General features: G+C 53.3%; 1 protein-coding gene across 1 annotated transcript in view; it reads right to left on the minus strand.

The window, feature by feature from the left end:
• The window catches only part of PLOD1 (procollagen-lysine,2-oxoglutarate 5-dioxygenase 1), a 52,508-nt gene that overhangs the window by 20,993 nt on the left and 13,142 nt on the right, over positions 1-18,373 (minus strand). The window contains exons 2-14 of the mRNA XM_023191988.1: positions 17,499-17,590; positions 15,328-15,461; positions 14,409-14,572; positions 12,227-12,339; positions 10,607-10,670; positions 10,408-10,470; positions 8,156-8,253; positions 7,481-7,582; positions 6,778-6,909; positions 4,721-4,842; positions 1,739-1,843; positions 988-1,113; positions 295-634 (exon numbers count right to left, since the gene is read on the minus strand). Coding sequence (XP_023047756.1) covers positions 295-634; positions 988-1,113; positions 1,739-1,843; positions 4,721-4,842; positions 6,778-6,909; positions 7,481-7,582; positions 8,156-8,253; positions 10,408-10,470; positions 10,607-10,670; positions 12,227-12,339; positions 14,409-14,572; positions 15,328-15,461; positions 17,499-17,590 — 1,655 coding nt within the window. The remainder of the gene's footprint in view (positions 1-294; positions 635-987; positions 1,114-1,738; positions 1,844-4,720; positions 4,843-6,777; positions 6,910-7,480; positions 7,583-8,155; positions 8,254-10,407; positions 10,471-10,606; positions 10,671-12,226; positions 12,340-14,408; positions 14,573-15,327; positions 15,462-17,498; positions 17,591-18,373) is intronic.

The raw sequence follows: 18,373 nt of genomic DNA on the forward strand, positions 1-18,373 counted from the left end.
GTGGTGGCTCACGCCTGTCATCCCAGCACTTTGGGAGGCCGAGGCGGGTGGATCACGAGGTCAGGAGATCAACACCATCCTGGCCAACATGGCGAAACCCCGTCTCTACTAAAAATACAAAAAATTAGCCAGGCATGGTGGCGGGCTACCATGTAGTCCCAGTAACTCGGGTGAGCGGAGATCGTGCCGCTGCACTCCAGCCTGGGAGACAGAGCAAGACTCCGTCTCAAAAAAAAAAAAAGTAACTAAAATAGATGGTGTAAAAACCAGGTCTGCTAAAAGGTCCCTGCAGACCCCTGAGGACCAGCCCTTGTGCCAGACGGTCCCCATTCCTCCACCAGGCGCTAGTGGCTTCCAAGATGCCCTGCTAGAATCTCGGGAGCTCCCAGGCCTATGGTGACAAGGCGGCCCACCATGAGGGTCAGAGCTGGAGGCCCACCTTCCCGCCTGCCCCATCCACAGGGCGTCCTGTGCTGCCCACTGCTGGCTGACCTGCTGCCGGACGTTGGCACAGAAGGCCATGTCGGGGTCCAGCTTGCTGTGGTGGAAGAGATCTGGGGACTGCAGCTCACCCCGCAGGGCACTGCCTTTGATCAAGTAGATGTTTGAAATATAGGGCACATTCCAGACACCACTGTGGGAGAGAGAGAAAGAGGGTGGGGTCAGAGGCTGGTGGTGGGGAGGATGGAGGGAGTCATAGGCTGGTGGTTGGGAGTCACAGCCTGGGGTCTGGGGAGTCTGGGCTGTGAGAAGAGGAAGGCACAGGCTGGGAGGGCACAACTGTGGTGATTTGATTCCCCCACCCTGGACACATGGGCCTATTTGTCAGGAAGTCCTTCCGTGTGTCTAACTGCAGTCTTCCTTGCTTCAGGTTCTACAGGAATTTGAGGGTAACAAGGACAGGAATACTGGGGAGGGAGCCCCACAAACCCAGGCAGAAGCCAGATGAAGGTGTCCCTCACCCACCCCCACCCTGCAGGTACTCACACGCGCCGCCCCTGCACAATGTCCACGTAGTCCTCGGAACGGGCATAGTAGCCATCTGCACTGAGAGCCCCCCAGAAGTTCGACCACAGCCTCCCATGCCGGGTCATCAGCGGGGCGATGACGTTCCTGAGGAAGGGAGCACCTCAGTGGGAGGTCGCTGCTCACTGGGAGTGGGAGGCAGCACGAACCAGGGATGGGGGGAGGAGGGAAGGGGAGGAGGGTGCCCCTCAACCTGCATGCAGGGGTCCCCAAGCACCTCACTGGGACAGACAGTGCCTTGGCTGGGGTGTCGGGGGTTTGGCTCATCTGGTACCTGCTCCCTTCCACGGGGCAGCCAGGAGCAGATAGGGCAGGACACCTTCTCTATCACAACCTGGGGTATCAGGCTGGGGATCCACAGCTCCGGGTAATAGGTGAGGCCAAGGAGGAGGAGGACGAGGAGGAGGAGGAGAAAGAGGACAAAGAAGATGAGGAGGAGGAAGAGGGAAAAGGAGGAAGAGGAGGAGAAAGACAAGGAGGAAGATGAGGAGGAGAAAGAGGAGCAGGAGGAGGAAAAACAGGAGGAAGAGGAGGAGGAGGAGGAAGAGGAAAAAGAAGGAAAAGGAGGAGGAAGACAAGAAGATGAGGAGGAGAAAGAGGAGCAGAAGGAGGAAAAAGGGGAGGAGGAGGAGGAGGAGGAAGGCAAGGAGGGCTCCCACCCAGGGACCAGGCCAATCCTGAGCAGTGCTGGGCGCAGACGGAGCAGCCTCACTTGTTCTGTTGGATCAGCAGCCGCAGGCTGTTGGGCTCGGTCAGGGCCACATCAGCATCCACGCTGAAGTAGTAGGTGCAGCTGCGGTCCTGCCGGCACAGGTCTCTGCAAGGAGGACACAGGGTCAGTGCACCTGATCCTGGTGCACTGGTAGCTGCTCACATCTGTGACCAGAGTCTGGCTTCACCACATACCAGCCAAGGGGCTTTAGAGAGGTCACACCGGCAGCCTCAAAGGTCCCTCCCGACCCTGAGTCCCAAAACCCTGGACTGCGGGGCTCTCACCCAAGGCCCAGAACTTGGCAACTGGTATCAAGTGCCCTGAAAACCCTGGTACTGGGAAGAACACAGCCCACAGGTGCCTACATGGCCCAGGGTGGGGAGTAAGCTGGGGCTGCCTTTCTGAAATGCAATTTGGTAACTTGTACCAAAAGCCTTACAAATTTATGTTACTTTTGTTTATCTGGTACAGGACTCAGCAAACGAGGGTCTGTGAGTCAAACTCTGGCCCTGCTGGTTTTATACAGCTCATGGGCTAAGAACAGCTTTATGTTTTACCTTTCCTTATTTTTTAAATTTTTAAATTTTTATTTATTTATTCATTTAAAAAATTTTTTTTTCTGAGATAGATTCTCGCTCTGTCGTCCAGGCTGGAGTGCAGTGGCCGGATCTCAGCTCACTGCAAGTTCCACCTCCCGGGTTTACACCATTCTCCTGCCTCAGCCTCCTGAGTAGCTGGGACTACAGGCGCCCGCCACCTCACCCGGCTAGTTTTTTGTATTTTTTTAGTAGAGATGGGGTTTCACCGTGTTAGCCAGGATGGTCTCGATCTCCTGACCTCGTGATCCGCCCGTCTCAGCCTCCCAAAGTGCTGGGATTACAGGCTTGAGTCACCGCGCCTGGCCTATTTTTTTATTTTTATTTTATTTTATTTATTTGTTTTTTATTTTTTTGAGAACGAGTCTCACTCTGTTGCCCAGGTTGGAATGCAATGGCGCAATCTCAGCTCACAGCAACCTCCACCTCCAGGGTTCAAGCAATTCTCCTGCCTCTGCCTCCCAAGTAGCTGGGATTAGAGGTGTGCACCACCACCATGCCCAGCTAATTTTTGTATTTTTAGTAGAGACAGGGTTTTACCATGTTGGCCAGGCTGGTCTCAAACTCCTGACCTCAGGTGATCTGCCCGCCTTGGCCTCCCAAAGTGCTGGGATTACAGGAGTAAGCCACTGCGCCCGGCCTTTTTTCCTTTTTTAGAGATAGGGGTCTCACTGTGTCACCCAAGCTGGAATGCAGTGGCACAATCATAGCTCACTGCAGCCTCAACTTCCCCAGCTCAAGCAATCCTTGGCCTCCGAAAGTGCTGGGAATACAGGCGTCACCCACTGCACTTGGCTGGCTTCATGTTTTTAAGTGGTTTCACGAAAAAAAATTAAAAGAAGAAGATGTAAAAATTATGTGAAGGTCATCACCAGGTGCAGTGGCTCATGCCTGTAATCCCAGCACTCTGGGAGGCTGAGGCAGGATGATAACTTCAAGCCAGGAGTTTGAGACCAGCCTGGGCAACATAGCAAGATCTTGTCTCTACAAAAAATAAAAATAAATTAGCTAGGCGCAGTGGCTCACACCTGTAATCCCAGCATTTAGGGAGGCCGAGGCGAGCAGATCCCTTGAGGTCAGGAGCTCGAGACAGGCCTGGACTACATGGCGAAATGCTGTCTCTACCAAAAATACAAAAATTAGCCAGGTGTGGTGGCGTGCACCTCTAATCCCACCTACTCAGGAGGCTGAGGCAGCAGAATCGCTTGAACCCGGGATGGGGAGGTTGCAGTGAGTGGAGATCATGTCACTGCACTTCGGCCTAAGTGACAGAGTGAGACTCTGTCTATAAATAAATAAATAAATAAATAAATAAATAAATAAATAAATAAAAATTTAAAAATTAATTGGATGTGATGGCACATGCCTATAGTCCCAGCTTCTTGGGGGGCTGAGGTAGGAGGATCACTTGAACCCAGGCGTTTGAAGCTACAGTAAGCTATGATCCTGTCACTGCACTCCAGCCTGGATAACAAGAGTGGCACCAAGTCTCAAAAAAAAAAAAAAAAAGACATGAAAGTCAAATTTCAGTGTCCAAAAATGAAATTTTGCTGGAATGCAGCCTCACTCATTCACTTACGTATTATTTGTGGCTGCTTCTGTGCTACTAGGGCAGAGCTGAGTGGTTGTAACAGAGCCGGCAGAGCCAATTTGCAAGATTTATGATCTAGTCCTTAGCAGGAAGTTTGCCAACCTTTGATCTGGACTGTCTGACTCTTCTACAATCAACACAAATTGCTTCTTTCTTTGTTTTCATTTTGCTTTATGAGACAAGGTCTCGCTCTGTTTCCCAGGCTGGAGCACAGTGGTGCAACCATACCTCACTGCAACCTCGACTTACTGGGCTCAAGAGGTCCTCCCGCCTCAGCCTCTTGAGTAGCTGGGACCCCAGGTCCAAGCCACCACAGTTGGCTATTTTTTTTTTATTTTTGAAGAGAGAGGGTCTTGCTATGTTGCCCAAGCTGTTCTCGAACTCCTGGCCTCAAGCAATCCTTCGGCTTTGGCCTCTCAAAGTGCAGGGATTACAGGCATGAGCCACTGCACCCAGCCTTTTTTTTTTTTTTTTATAATAAATCAAAATATTCGACGTTGGCTCCCTAATTGTCAGCCTTTGTGTACTTCTGCCCCCAGTCCTTCCTCTTTCTCTGATTTGCTTCCTGAACCCAAATAACATGGCTCAGCCCTGCTCAGGAGCCCCGAGGGTTGGCAGGACAGAGGCTATTTCCCCATTTGACAGATGGAAACTCCAAGGCCCAGAGAGGGGCAGGAACTTGCTAGAGCACACACAGCCTTCTGAACTCCTGTCACTCAGCCTGCTGCCCCTTACCACAGCCACAGCTCCCCTACCCACCACTGTCAGTGGAGAGTACTGTGGCCCACAACTCACGCGCCCATGTTCCTGGCGTCCGCATTTGCCATCCGCACCTCAGGGCCCACTAGCTTCACGGACTGGTACTCACTGCCATGCTCTGCCAGGAACTCTTCCACCTGAGCCTTGTGGTGCTGCTCCTGGGGGTGAGGATGGGGAAGGGGTTGGGGGGGTGAGGAAGAGGACACAGCTTCCACCCAGGGACTGCAGCACCTCCTGTCACTGCCAGGCTGTGCCCCTTCATCTCTGGCACCCCAGCCATCTGCTTTCCTTTGCCCATGCCAGCCCTGTGCCAGGAACGCCCTTCCCTGGCCATCCTTTGCACATTCTCCTCTGACCAGGCCAGGCCTTCTAAGGGCCTCTGTCATCAGGATAGAGCCCCGCCACCACTCTTAGGATCCCACATCCAGGGACATTGCTGATTACTGGGTGTGGCCCAGGAATCCACTTTGTTACAAAATGTGTCAGGTGATCCTGGACTTTGCTTTGAAAAACCCGTCCATGTCGGGTGCAGTGGCTCATGCCTGTAATCCCAGCACTTTGGGAGGCCAAGACGGGTGGATCACAAGGTCAGGAGTTCACTAGCCTGGCCAAGATAGTGAAACCCCATCTCTACTAAAAATACAAAAATTAGCCAGGCATGGTGGCGGGCACTTGTAATCCCAGCTACTCAGGAGGCTGAGGCAGAGAACTGCTTGAACCCGGGAGGCAGAGGTTGCAGTGAGCCAAGATCGCGCCACTGCAGTCTGGCCTGGGTGACACAGCAAGATTCCATTTCAAAAAAAAAAAAGGAAAAACAACAGTCCGGCTGGGCGCGGTGGCTCACGCCTGTAATCCCAGCACTTTGGGAGGCTGAGGCGGGCGGATCATGAGGTCAGGAGATCAAGACCATCCTGGCCAACATGGTGAAACCCCATCTCTACTAAAATACAAAAAATTAGCTAGGCGTGGTGGCGGGTGCCTGTAGTCCCAGCTACTCAGGAGGCTGAGGCAGGAGAATGGCTTGAACCCAGGAGGCAGAGGTTGCAGTGAATCGAGATCACCCCATTGTACTCCAGCCTGGGTGACAGAGCGAGGCTCCGTCTCAAAAAACAAAACAAAAAGAAAACATTAGCCAGTTGTGATGGCGCGTGCCTGTAGTCCGAGTTACTTGGGAGGCTGAGGCAGGTCCCAGTTACTTGGGAGGCTGAGGCAGGAGAATCGCTTGAACCCAAGAGGCAGAGGTTGCAGTGAGCCAAGATCGTACCACTGCACTCCAGCCTGGGTGACACGGCGAGACTCTGTCTCAAAAAAAAAAAAAAAAAAAAGAAAACCAATTTGACTGCCACCAGGTACAATTAGGAAGGATTAACAGGGACAGGGATGGAAGTGAAGATGACAACAGTTAGAAGCACCTATATGTGTCCTGTGCACCAGGCACCTTTTACGGACTTCACATGTCAACTTGCTTAGCCCTTGGCGGCAATTCTGTGTGATGGGACAATTATTATCCCTATTTTATTTACTTATTATTTATTTTTCTTTTTTAAATTTTTTTTTTGAGACTGAGTTTTGCTCTTGTTGCCCAGGCTGGAGTGCAATGGCGCGATCTCGGCTCACTGCAACCTCCACCTTCCAGGTTCAAGCAATTCTCCTGCCTCAGCCTCCTGAGCAGCTGGGATTACAGGCATGTGCCACCACAATCGGCTTAATTTTGTATTTTTAGTAGAGGCAGGGTGTCACCATGTTGGTCAGGCTAGTCTCGAACTCCCGACCTCAGGTGATGCACTCACCTCAGCCTTGAGTCACCACGCCCGACTATTATCCCTCTTTTACAGATGAGAAACTAAAGCACAGAGAGGTTGACTAATGTGCCCAAGGTCACACAGCCAATAAAAATAGCGGCACTGGGATTCAAACTCACCCAGACTGACTCCAAAGTCAACTCAGTGATCTGGTGGCACAGTCCACTGGTGACTGTCATTTGGCCCAGATAAGCAAGATTCAATGAGCCCCTCAGAGGTCTCAGGCTATGTTGCGAAGCTGGGCCGTGGACCTAAGCCACATGACGACCCCTCAGAGTGCCTGCTACTCACGTGGTTGTGGATGAAAAGTCGCATGTGTTTCCGGGGGTAGTGGAGCTGCAGGAGCCGCTGGAAGAACAGGGACACGAACGGCGTGGGCTGTTCGATGAACATGCCGACCAGGACCGTGGGCAGAGCTTCATCCTGCACCAGGGAGGGTGGCACGAGAGTCCAGCAGTGTCCGGCCACAGCACTGCCACTCCACCCCAGGGTGGCCCAAGGAAGCCAGAGCCAGAATCAGAAGCATGTAGACTTCCCAGGAAAGGTGCCTGGGCTGGGGACCTCCAGGCAGGGGGTACAGGAGGGCAGGGAAGCAGCAGGAAGGTGCCCTGGGGAGGGAGCAGCAGGAGCCCAGGCCTGGAGCAAGGACCCGGTTGAGGGCCTGCTGTCAGGAGATCGTGGCTGGGGTGGTGTTCACGGTGAGTCAAAAATGAGGATGAGGTTCATGGGATGGGGAGGGGGCTGCAGGAGAGCCTGAAGGACCAGGCAGAAGAAACCAGAACCTGGACATTTCGGAGGAAGCTAGAGACATGCAGTCTGAGAGGGCTTCCAGGAGAAGGCACTTGGGTGGCAAACGAGATAGAACCCCTGGCAGGGAGATGACCTCTTCACTTCCACCAAAGACAATGGAGTCCATTCCAGAATCACCCATCTCGCCATCTCAGGGGACTGAGCCCCCCGTGTCCCTCAGGCACAGGCCTGGGCGCAGCCTCACCCCAATGCCCTTGAGGCTGCGCAGGCCTTCGTCACACACGGTGCAACCCGTCTCGAAGGTCCAGAAGCGCGGGATGTAGTTGCCCAGGTAGTTCAGCTGCAGCTGTTGGGGAAACATGGGGTCACAGAGAAGCCGGTCAGCCCCACCCGCCACAGCCCTGACTCACATCTGGGCCCCTGGTGAGTCAGCAGCATCCAGCCTCCTCCCACTCCCTAAGAGGGTCTTGGAGATAATGCTCCACCCCCAGGAGATCACCAAGCCACTCTGAGAGAGGACGGGGGAGGGCTTGGCGCTCTAGTGCTTCTCCTGAAAGCTTGTAAAATGCAGATTCCTGGGTCCAGTGCAAGCGTGAAATAAAGGTTTACTGAGTGAATAAATGACTCTGCCCTGGGGTGAGAGTGCAGATGGCTCTGGTAGCCCAGCCTAGGCCTGGATGGGGACAGCAGCCTTCTATGTGTCCTGTGCCCAGCAAGAACAGACGGAGTACCACTGACCACCACAGCAGGAAAAGAAGGCACCACGCTGAGCTCAGATGTGAGGACAGAAGTAGTGAGTTCATAGCAGGCCCCCAGGTAGGTGGCCCTGGCCCCAGGGAGACACTGTGGGGTCACGGTGAGAAAGATATTGGGGCTCTGGGCCCCCTCCCACACTCCCCAGGGGCTGGGGTCCCCCTACCTTGGTTGGCCCGTTGCCATGGATCAGGACTGGGAGGGTGTCATAGGCCAGGTTCCTCGCTCTCACATGGCCCATTTCAAACTTGAGCACGACCTCATCTGGGGGTCAGAAAGCACAGCCCCACCCAGCATCAGACCCAGAAGTCAGGCTCCGGGTCCAACCAGTGGGCTCAAATCCCAGCTCTGCAGTGGGTAGATTATGTCCTTGGGCAAGTCACTTCTCTCTACGCCTCAGTTTCCTTATCTATAAAATAGGAATAATCCCTTCTTCATAGGGTGAGGGGGAGGATTTGTGTTGGGCAAGCGTGGGGAACCAAGCCTGGCCCATGATGAGCACAGAATCCATGGCAACCCCTGTACTTGTTGTAGTTATTTACAGCCAGAAGCAGGGACTGGGAGAAGAACAAAGATGTGGAACATCCCAGCTCCAGGCACCTCAGAGAAACCCCAAGAGAAAGGGTCTGGGAGGCGCCTTCTCTGAGTAGGCAGAGCAGCACTGAGAAAATGCCAGAGCCACACAAAGGGGAGGCCTGGCCATGATCAGGACAGATCTTGTCCCAGTGGAGGAAGCCCCTTTAGCAGGGCCCCAATACCCATGTTGTGTGTGTGTGTGTGTGTGTGTGTGTGTGTGTGTGTGTGTGTGTGTGTGTGTTTTGAGACAGAGTCTCGCTCTGTCACCCAGGCTGGAATGCACAGTGGTATAATCTTGGCTCACTGCAACCTCCACCTCCCAAGTTCAAGTGACTCTCCTGCCTCAGCCTCCCGAGTAGCTGGGATTACAGGCTACAGGCACCCACCACCATGCCCAGCTAATTTTTGTATTTTTAGTAGAGATGGAGTTTCACTATGTTAGCCAGGATGGTCTCGATCTTCTGACCTTGTGATCCGCCCACCTCAGCCTCCCAAAGTGCTGAGATTACAGGTGTGAGCCACTGCACCCGGCCCTTTTTTTTTTTTTTGAGACGGAGTCTCATTCTATTGCCCGGTCTGGAGTGCAGTGGCATGATCTCAGCTCACTGCAACCTCCACCTCCCAGGTTCAAGTAATTTTCCTGCCTCAGCCTCCCGAGTAGCTGGGATTACAGGCACATGCCACCATGCCCAGCAAATTTTTGTATTTTTAGTAGAGACAGGGTTTCGCCATGTTGGTCAGGCTGGTCTCGAACTCCTGACCTCTGCTGATCCACCCGCCTTGGCCTCCCAAAGTGCTGGGATTACAGGCATGAGCCACTGTGCCCGGCCCCCAATACCCATGTTTGACCCTATTAGTGTGCACATAGGAAAATGGGTATTTCAGCTGGGCACGCTGGCTCATGCCTGTAATCCCAGTACTTTGGGAGGACAAGTGGGAAGATCACTTGAGCCCAGAGTTTGAGACAAGCCTGCGTAACATAGCAAGACCCTGTTTCTATTTTAAAAATTAAAATAGGGCTGGGCACGATGGCTCACGCCTATAATCTCAGCACTTTGGGAGGCCGAGGCAGGCAGATCACCTGAGGTCAGGAGTTCGAGACCAGCCTGGCCAACATGGTGAAACCCCGTCTCTACTAAAAAAATACAAAAACTAGTCGGGCATGGTGGTGTGCGCCTGTAATCCCAGCTACTTGGGAGGCTGGGGCAGGAGAATTGCTTGAACTTGGGAGGCGGAGGTTGCAGTGAGCTGAGAATTCGCCACTGCATTCCAGCCTGGACGACAGAGCAAGACTCCATCTTAAGACAAAAAAAAAAAAGGGAAAACAGATAGTTCCTGACCTGCCTGGATCTGAACTTAGAGCTTCTTAACCCCCAGAAACCACAGGCAAAGGGCACACTGTTTCTGCACTTTTCTGGGAGCAGAGCCGTAGCTGTCATCAGATTCTCAAAAGGGCCATTTGGCCACAAAGTCAGCAATGAGTGGATCTTGTTCACTTCCCTTTTGGAAAGATAAGAAAACTGAGTCCCCTGTGGGGAGGAGGTGTGACTTGCTTGAGATCACTCAGGAAGACCTACGGCAAAGCAATGTCATCACCAGCCGCAGACACGAGGCCAGGCCCAGGGATGTTTGTGGCATCAAGGGTCAAGTAGCCTTTTGCTTCCCAAGCTGCCCATCCCACTAGCTGAGTTCCTGCCCCTAGCCTAGGACTGCTTCACCTGGAAGGTGGGAGGGCCGGGAAAGCAGGGAAGGAGGACCCACCTGTAAGGACCTCATATGCAGGGCAGGGCGTCCGGCACCTGCTGCGCACATCCCCCAACTCCTCCCAGGCTGAATGCTCACCTGTCCCAGGCCCCCAAGAGAGACACGGCTCTGCGCCAGGACATCCAAGTGGTCCCTGGGGACCTAGGGAGGAACCCAGTGACTCCCAGCACAATGGCCAGAAAGAAGCAGCAAGTTCTCCTCCTTGGGCTCGGGCTCTGCCAGGAATCCTTCCTATCACCCCTCTCAGGATCCACCCCTCCCCATGGAGGCTGCTCACCCAAAGCTCCATCCAGGTTCTGGAAGATACGGCAGCGGTGGTCCAGGGTGATATTGATCTGCTCCTGCAGGAAAGAGGGTACCAGGCTGCAGCAGGGACGGGCCCTGGGGGAGGGTGGGGCTACGTCTCACCCAGTGGGGGGAATCTGTCCCCCAGGCTTGGCCCTCTCTCCCCACACCTACTCTGCCATATCACATCAGGGCAGTTGGGTGCCCAAAGAAGGCCAGCAGCCAAGCTCCTGGGGTCTACAGTCTAGTGGCTCCATTCACAGAAAACCAGGGACTCTGAACTAGAAGGAATCTAAGAACGCAGCCAGCTCACCTACAACAACAATGATGGCCGTAAGAGTAACCAAAGCCTGTCAAGCACATAGCTACTCCAAATATTCTTTTTTTTTGAGACAGAGTTTCCCTCTTGTCACCCAGCCTGGAATGCAGTGGCATGACCTTGGCTCACTGCAACCTCCGCCTCCCGGGTTCGAGCAATTCTCCTGCCTCAGCCTCCCGAGTAGCTGGGACTACAGGTGTGCACTACCATGCCTAATTTTTGTTGTTGTTGTATTTTTAGTAGAGATGGGGTTTTGCAATGTTGGGCAGGCTGGTCTCGAACTCCTGACCTCAGGTGATCCGCCCGCCTCGGCCTCCCAAAGTGCTGGGACGACAGGCGTGAGCCACCACGCCTGGCCACTACTCCAAATATTCTACACATGGGTCGGGTGCGGTGACTCACACCTATCATTCCAGCACTTTGGGAGGCTGAGGCAGAAGGATCACTTGAACCTAGGAGTTTGAGACCAGCCTGGATAACACAGCGAAACTTCATTTCTATAAAAAAATTTTAATGGGGCGCATGCCTATAGTCCCAGCTACTCAGGAGGCTGAGGTGGGAGGATCGCTTGAGTCCAGGAGGCTGAGGCTGCAGTGAGCTATGTTTCTGCCACTGCACATCAGCCTGGGAGACAGTGAGACCCTATCTCAAATAAATAAATAAAATATTTTACATATATCAATCAATTTAATCCTGACAACATCTCTGTGAGAAAGTACTATCATTATTGTATTATTTTTATTTTTTATTTTTTTATTAATTAATTTTTTTTTTTTTTGAGACAGAGTCTTGCTCTTGTTGCCCATGGCACGATCTCGGCTCACTGCAACCTCCACCTCCCAGGTTCAAGCAATTCTCCTGCCTCAGTCTCCTGAGTAGCTGGGATTATAGGCACCCGCCACCACGTCCGGCTAATTTTTGTATTTTTAGTAGAGACAGGGTTTCATTATGTTAGCCAGGCTGGTCTCAAACTCCTGACCTCAGGTGATCCACCCACCTTGGCCTCCAAAAGTGCTGGGATTACAGGTGTGAGCCACCGCCCCTGGCCTATTATTGCATTTTCTAACAGAAAAAACAAGGCACAGAGAAGTTGCCCGATGTCACACAGCTAGTAAATGGTGAGCTGGGATTAGAACCCAGGCACCTTGGCCCTGAAGCCTTTATTCTGAACCACTGAACAATGCTGCCTCTAAGACACCAACCCAGAGGTTCAGGCCTGAGAGGAGCTGTTCACAGGCAGCCTGGCCAGTGGATCCCCAGTCCTCTCTCCTTGGCCCGCCCACTGCCTCTTACCCTCTTCTCCGGGTCCAAGAAGATCTTGGTGTAAAACAGCTGGTCGCTGTCGCTGTCCTGGCCCTCCCACTCGGCCACCAGTTTGCTGAGGTTGGGGGCATAACCGATGAAGCCTGAAGGTTGGTGGGTGGGGACACCAAGACAGACCCTTAGCTTCCAGCCTGTAAGCCAGGGGCCTCCTCCCACCCTTCCCTCTCATCCACCTCCACTCATATGCTCAAAACCCTGCCATCTCTCAGAAGTCCTGAATTGAGCCGGGCGCGGTGGCTCAAGCCTGTAATCCCAGCACTTTGGGAGGCCGAGACGGGCGGATCACGAGGTCAGGAGATCGAGACCATCCTGGCTAACACAGTGAAACCCCGTCTCTACTAAAAAATACAAAAAACTAGCCGGGCGAGGTGGCGGGCGCCTGTAGTTCCAGCCACCCGGAAGGCTGAGGCAGGAGAATGGCGTAAACCCGGGAGGCAGAGCTTGCAGTGAGCTGAGATCCGGCCACTGCACTCCAGCCTGGGCGCCAGACTCCGTCTCAAAAAAAAAAAAAAAAAAAAGAAGTCCTGAATTGACAGGAGGTGGGGCTGCACGTTGGAAATGGGCCTGCCAGTGAATACCACTTGTTAGTGAGTTCCTACTGACCCCAAGAATAATGGTGCCCACTAACCTGTACTGTTCAGTGCTGGGCACCACATAGGTGGTGAAGAAACGGATTGGGCGAGGAGCCCTTGGAGAGCAGGGCTGGGAGGATACAGGCCTGGTGCCCCTTCTTACAGTTATCTGGGAAACCTGGCCCAGAGAAGGGCAAGGCTGGGCCAAGCTCACACAGCGTCTTGGGGGCTGAGACCTGGCATAGTGGGAAAGCCCACATGGGCTCCTAGCCAGAGTACAGACTGGTGACAGGCAACCACAAGAGTAATGGGACACCCCTACTCCTGGGCCTGCGCCAGGGCAAGGCCATCTGGACTGTGCTTACTCTGGACCAGTGGAAAAAAGTCTCTGTTCAGGACAGATGCAGATCCCCATCTGAGGTTGAAAAGAGGCCTGTGGATTTTATTCTCCATGCAGTGGAAAATTATTAAGTGATGTGTGTGAATTTACATCTTATTTATTTATTTATTTATTTATTTATTTATTTGATGGAGTCTCGCTCTGTCGCCCAGGCTGGAGTACAGTGGTGCGATCTTGGCTCACTGCAAGCTCCGCCTCCTGGGTTTACGCCATTCTCCTGCCTCAGCCTCCCGAGTAGCTGGGACTACAGGCGCCCGCCACCACGCCCAGCTAATTTTTTGTACTTTTAGTAGAGACAGGTTTTCATCATGTTAGCCAGGATGGTCTCGATCTCCGGACCTCATGATCCACCCACCTCGGCCTTCCAAATTGCTGAGATTACAGGTGTGAGCCACCACGCCTGGCCTTGGATTTGCGTTGTTTAAACACCCCTCTGGCTGCTGGATGGAGAATGGCCTGGAAGGGCATGAAGGTAGGGATTGGCAGAGCAGTAATGAGGCTCCTACCAAGGGCCAGGAGCCCAGTGAGAACAGCGGCAGTGAACTGTGGGCCGGAGAGAGCAGATTCCAGAGATCTTTAGGAAGTAGGAGGCAGGTGGCCAGGTGTGGTGACTCGCACCTATAATCCCAGCACTTTGGGAGGCCGAGGCAGGTAGATCACTTAAGGCCAGGAGTTCAAGACCCGCCTGGCCAACACGGCGAAACCCCATCTCTACTAAATATACAAAAATTAGCTGGGCATTGTGGTGCATGCCTGTAATCCCAGCTACTCGGATGGCTGAGGCAGGAGGATTGCTTGAGCCCAAGAGCTGGAGGTTGCAGTGAGCCGAGATCACACCACTGCACTCCAGCCTGGGCAACAGATTGAGATGCCATCTCAAAATTTAAAAAGTAGCAGACAGGTGACTGGCATTAGACAGTAGACTGGCATTGGAGGAGGGCAAGGGAGGAGTCAGGAGTGACTCCTGGGTTCTGTCCGTGGGGCTGCGTGTCTGTTGAATGAGATGAGGAGAACTGCAGGGGAACACATTTGGGGTTGAAAAGTCAGGAGCTCTATTCAGGACATTCTGCACTGGAGACCTGTGGGACACCCACATTGCACGTCAAACAAGGGGGGTCCTCACAAAGGCAGGGGATCGACCCCTCTGCTGGGCCAAGCACCCTACACCCAGGCCTCTCACCTCCAGAGCCCAGGAACCTCTTGCCATCGGAGACCACCGGATACTTGGCCTCCAGCCTGCGGTCTGGGTAGATGAGCTCCTCAGCAGAGAAGACCACCTGGCTCCTGGCCTGCCGGAACTTCTTCAGGAGCTCCCGGGGCCCCGATGCAAACAGCACGTCGTAGCTGTGGCCAGAGCAGCAAGAAGACGGAGCAGGGCAGGGGTGAGCAGGGGCCCAGTGAGGGCACAGACAGGAGGGACCAGGGATCAAGTGCTCCACAAATGGCCCTCTGCCCACGCCAGCCTGGGCCACCATCTGGGAAGTGGACCTGTCTGCAGCCCTGCCTGCCATGTTCTCACCCCAACCCTGGGCAGAGAGATGGTCCCCATAGCATGTCATTCTTCTCTTACTTAAAGTGGGCCCACCACACTCATGGGCCACCTCCTCTTTATCTTTTCACCAAGCTTGGGAATGGGCTTCACTAAGACCGGGAATGGACACCCTAAAACCAGGCAACTGTAGCTAGAGTGGTCCCCCTTCTTCCCCGATGTTCTGGGAGGGGCTCATTTTAGAATATTCTTCTTTTTTTTTTTTGGAGACCGAGTCTCGCTCTGTCGCCCAGGCTGGAGTACAGTGGCGCGATCTCGGCTCACTGCAAGCTCCGCCTCCCGGGTTTACGCCATTCTCCTGCCTCAGCCTCCCGAGTAACTGGGACTACAGGCGCCCACCACATCGCCCGGCTAGTTTTTTTGTTTTTTTTTTAGTAGAGACGGAGTTTCACTGTTAGCCAGGATGGTCTCGATCTCCTGACCTCGTGATCCGCCCGTCTCGGCCTCCCAAAGTGCTGGGATTGCAGGCTTGAGCCACCGCGCCCGGCCGTTAGAATATTCTTCTATCTTCCTCTGAGGGACTCGGGCCAGGAAGCCCTGACCCACCTACCTGTCTGTGAAGAGAATGACCAGATCCTCCTTGTCTGCGTGCTTCTCCAGAGCTTTCTTCAGCAGCCGGACCTTCTGCCCTCCACCTGCCGACGTCCCCTTCTCCACATTCCAGTCCTCCCCTAGGCCGAGCGCCTGGAGTGAAACACCCCTTAACATTGACTTTTGGTAGAGAAATATTTTTACAGGGCCGGGCGTGGTGGCTTATGCCAGTAATCCCAGCAGTTTGGGAGGCCGAGACGTGTGAATCAACTGAAGTCAGGAATTCAAGACCAGACTGGCCAACATGGCAAAACCCTGTCTCTACTAAAAACACAAAAATTAGCCAGGTGTGGTGGCACATGCCTCTAATTCCAGCTACTTGGGAGACTGAGGCAGGAGAATTGCTTGAACCCGGGAGGTGGGGGTTCCAGTGAGCAGAAACTGCACCATTGCACTTCAGCCTGGGAGACAGAGCAAGACTCTGTCTCAAAAAAAGAGAAAAAGAAAGAAAGATTTTTTTTGCTGCTGTGGGTCCAGCAACTCCGACCCTCCCCTGTAAGGAAACCATTCTCCACCTGTGTGATGCTTATCTGGCTCCTGGTGGTCATGTGACCATGCCTGTCCAATCAGAATGTCCCACCCTTCCTACCCCTCCCACACCCAGAGATTTGAGCATGTGACCCCAGCATGGTCTATCAACGTCTTCCCTGGGAGTCTTTTACTAAAAACAGAAAAGTCGGCCGGGCGCGGTGCCTCAGGCCTGTAATCCCAGCACTTTGGGAGGCCGAGACGGGCGGATCACAAGGTCAGGAGATTGAGACCATCCTGGCTAATACGGTGAAACCTCGTCTCTACTAAAGAACACAAAAAACTAGCCGGGCGACGAGGCAGACGCCTGTAGTCCCAGCTACTTGGGAGGCGGAGGCAGGAGAATGGAGTAAACCCAGGAGGCGGAGCTTGCAGTGAGCTGAGATCCGGCCACCGCACTCCAGCCTGGGCAACAGAGCCAGACTCCGTCTCATAAAAAAAAAAAAAAAAAAAAAAACAGAAAAGTCCGCAGGCCTTTCACAAAAAGGAAAGGCTGTCTCCTTCTGCTGAAGTTGAGAAACTGGGGCACATGAATCTGTGGCTGGTGGTCATCTTGCCACCACAATGAAAACAAACAGGGCCTAGAGATGGAAAGACAAGGTCCTCACTTTGCTGCCTGAATCCCTGGATCCAGTCATGCCTGAAGCAACCCTCTCCTGCAACCCTCATTCATGTGAGCTAATACACTTGCTTGCTGACTTAATGCCAGTAGATTGCAAGCTCTGTGTAGGCAATGACATGTTCTGTATTGTTCATCACCCTGTTGCCAGTGCCCAACCTTGTGCCTGACATAAGGAAGCGCTCAGGATACTCGTCTCCCTGCAGGGCTCAGCCCCATGGACTGTACACAGAGGACACCAAGCCCATGCCAGTGGTCGACTGGGCATTAGCTCATGTTTCTTTTTCCCCCTTTTTTTTTTTTTTTTGAGACAGTTTCACTCTGTTGCCCAGGCTGGAGTGCAGTGACACCATCTCGGCTCACTGCAACCTCCACCTCCCGGGTTCAAGTGATTCTCCTGCCTCAGCCTCCCAAGCAGCTGGGATTACAGGTGTGTGCCATCATGCCCAGCTAATTTTTTTGGTATTTTTAGTAGAGACGGGGTTTTGCCATGGTTGGCCAGGCTGGTCTCGAACTCCTGACCTCAGGTGATGATCCAGAGTGGATCATCGGCCTCCCAAAGTGCTGGGAATACAGGTGTGAGCCCCCGCGCCAGACCACTCATGTTTCTTTAGAGCAGTGTTTATAATACAGGGAAGATGTCTAGAGCATGCCCATCCCCAAATTACCTGGAGGAACTTGTGGAAATGCTGATCTCGAGGCCTTGTCCTCTAAACTAGCCTCTCAGGTGAGATTCCTGCACACTAACATCTGAGCATTTCTCTAGCCAACTCTCCACCTCTCCCTCACCCCGTAGACTCATGCTGTGTCCTCTGCTGTGTCTTCCCATTCCCAACTAACTCATTTTCATCCTTCAGGCTTCCAGAAGCCTCCCTGTGGCCCCACGTCTATCTCAAGAGCGGTGGTAGTTTGGAAGGGACACTAACTCCTAGGTCCTCCTGCCTACCCCTCACTGTCTCTGCCTCGCCCAGGAAACCCCTTACCTGGATCTTGTAGTTGAAGAACTGAGCGGAGCGCTTGAAGCGACGGAATCCCTCGGTCTCCTTAGTGGCCACCGTGAGGACTAAAAGGTTGTCTGCAGACAGGGGAGGGTATAGTGAATGGGAATGCATGAGGGAGGTGACAGGGAGGTCTTTGTTCCCAGTGACCTGTCAAATTCTTTCAGAAAGTGTCTTCTTGGGCCCATTACAGAACAGGGCCCAGGGAGGAAGGGATGATAGAGCAGGAAATAACCCAGGTTTCCTGAGTCTCCTCCAGGGCTCCCTCCACCCAGTAACTGACTGATATAGTTGGATATTTGTCACCTTCAAATTGCACGTTGAAATGTGGTCCCCAGTGTTGAAGGTGGGGCCCAGTGGGAGGTGTTTGGGTCACAGGGGCAGATCCCTCATGAATGGGTTGGTGCTATCTCCTTGGTAATGAGTGAGTTCTTGCTCTGAGTTCATGTGAGAGGTGGTTGGTTTTTATTTTTTTGCGACGGAGTCTCACTCTGTCACCCACGCTGGAGTGCAGTGGCACGATCTTGGTTCACTGCAACCTCCACCTCCTGGGTTCAAGCTATTCTCCTGCCTCAGCCTCCCAAGTAGCTGGGACTACAGGAGGGTGCCACCACACCGGCTAATTTTTCTATTTTTAGTAGAGACGGTGCTTCACCACGTTGGCCAGGCTAGTCTTAAACCACTGACCTCTGGTGATCTGCTTCAGCCTCCCAAAGTGCTGGGATTACAGGCAAGAGTCACCGTCCTGGCCAAAAGAGCTGTTTTTTTTTTTTTTTTTTTTTTTTTTTTTTGCCGTTTTCTCCCCCTTTCCCCCCCCCTGGGGGGGGGTGGCGGGACCTCCACTCCCCCCCCCCCCCCCC

This window comes from Piliocolobus tephrosceles, chromosome 1, assembly GCF_002776525.5.
Source record: "Piliocolobus tephrosceles isolate RC106 chromosome 1, ASM277652v3, whole genome shotgun sequence".
Classification (NCBI taxonomy): domain Eukaryota; kingdom Metazoa; phylum Chordata; class Mammalia; order Primates; family Cercopithecidae; genus Piliocolobus; species Piliocolobus tephrosceles.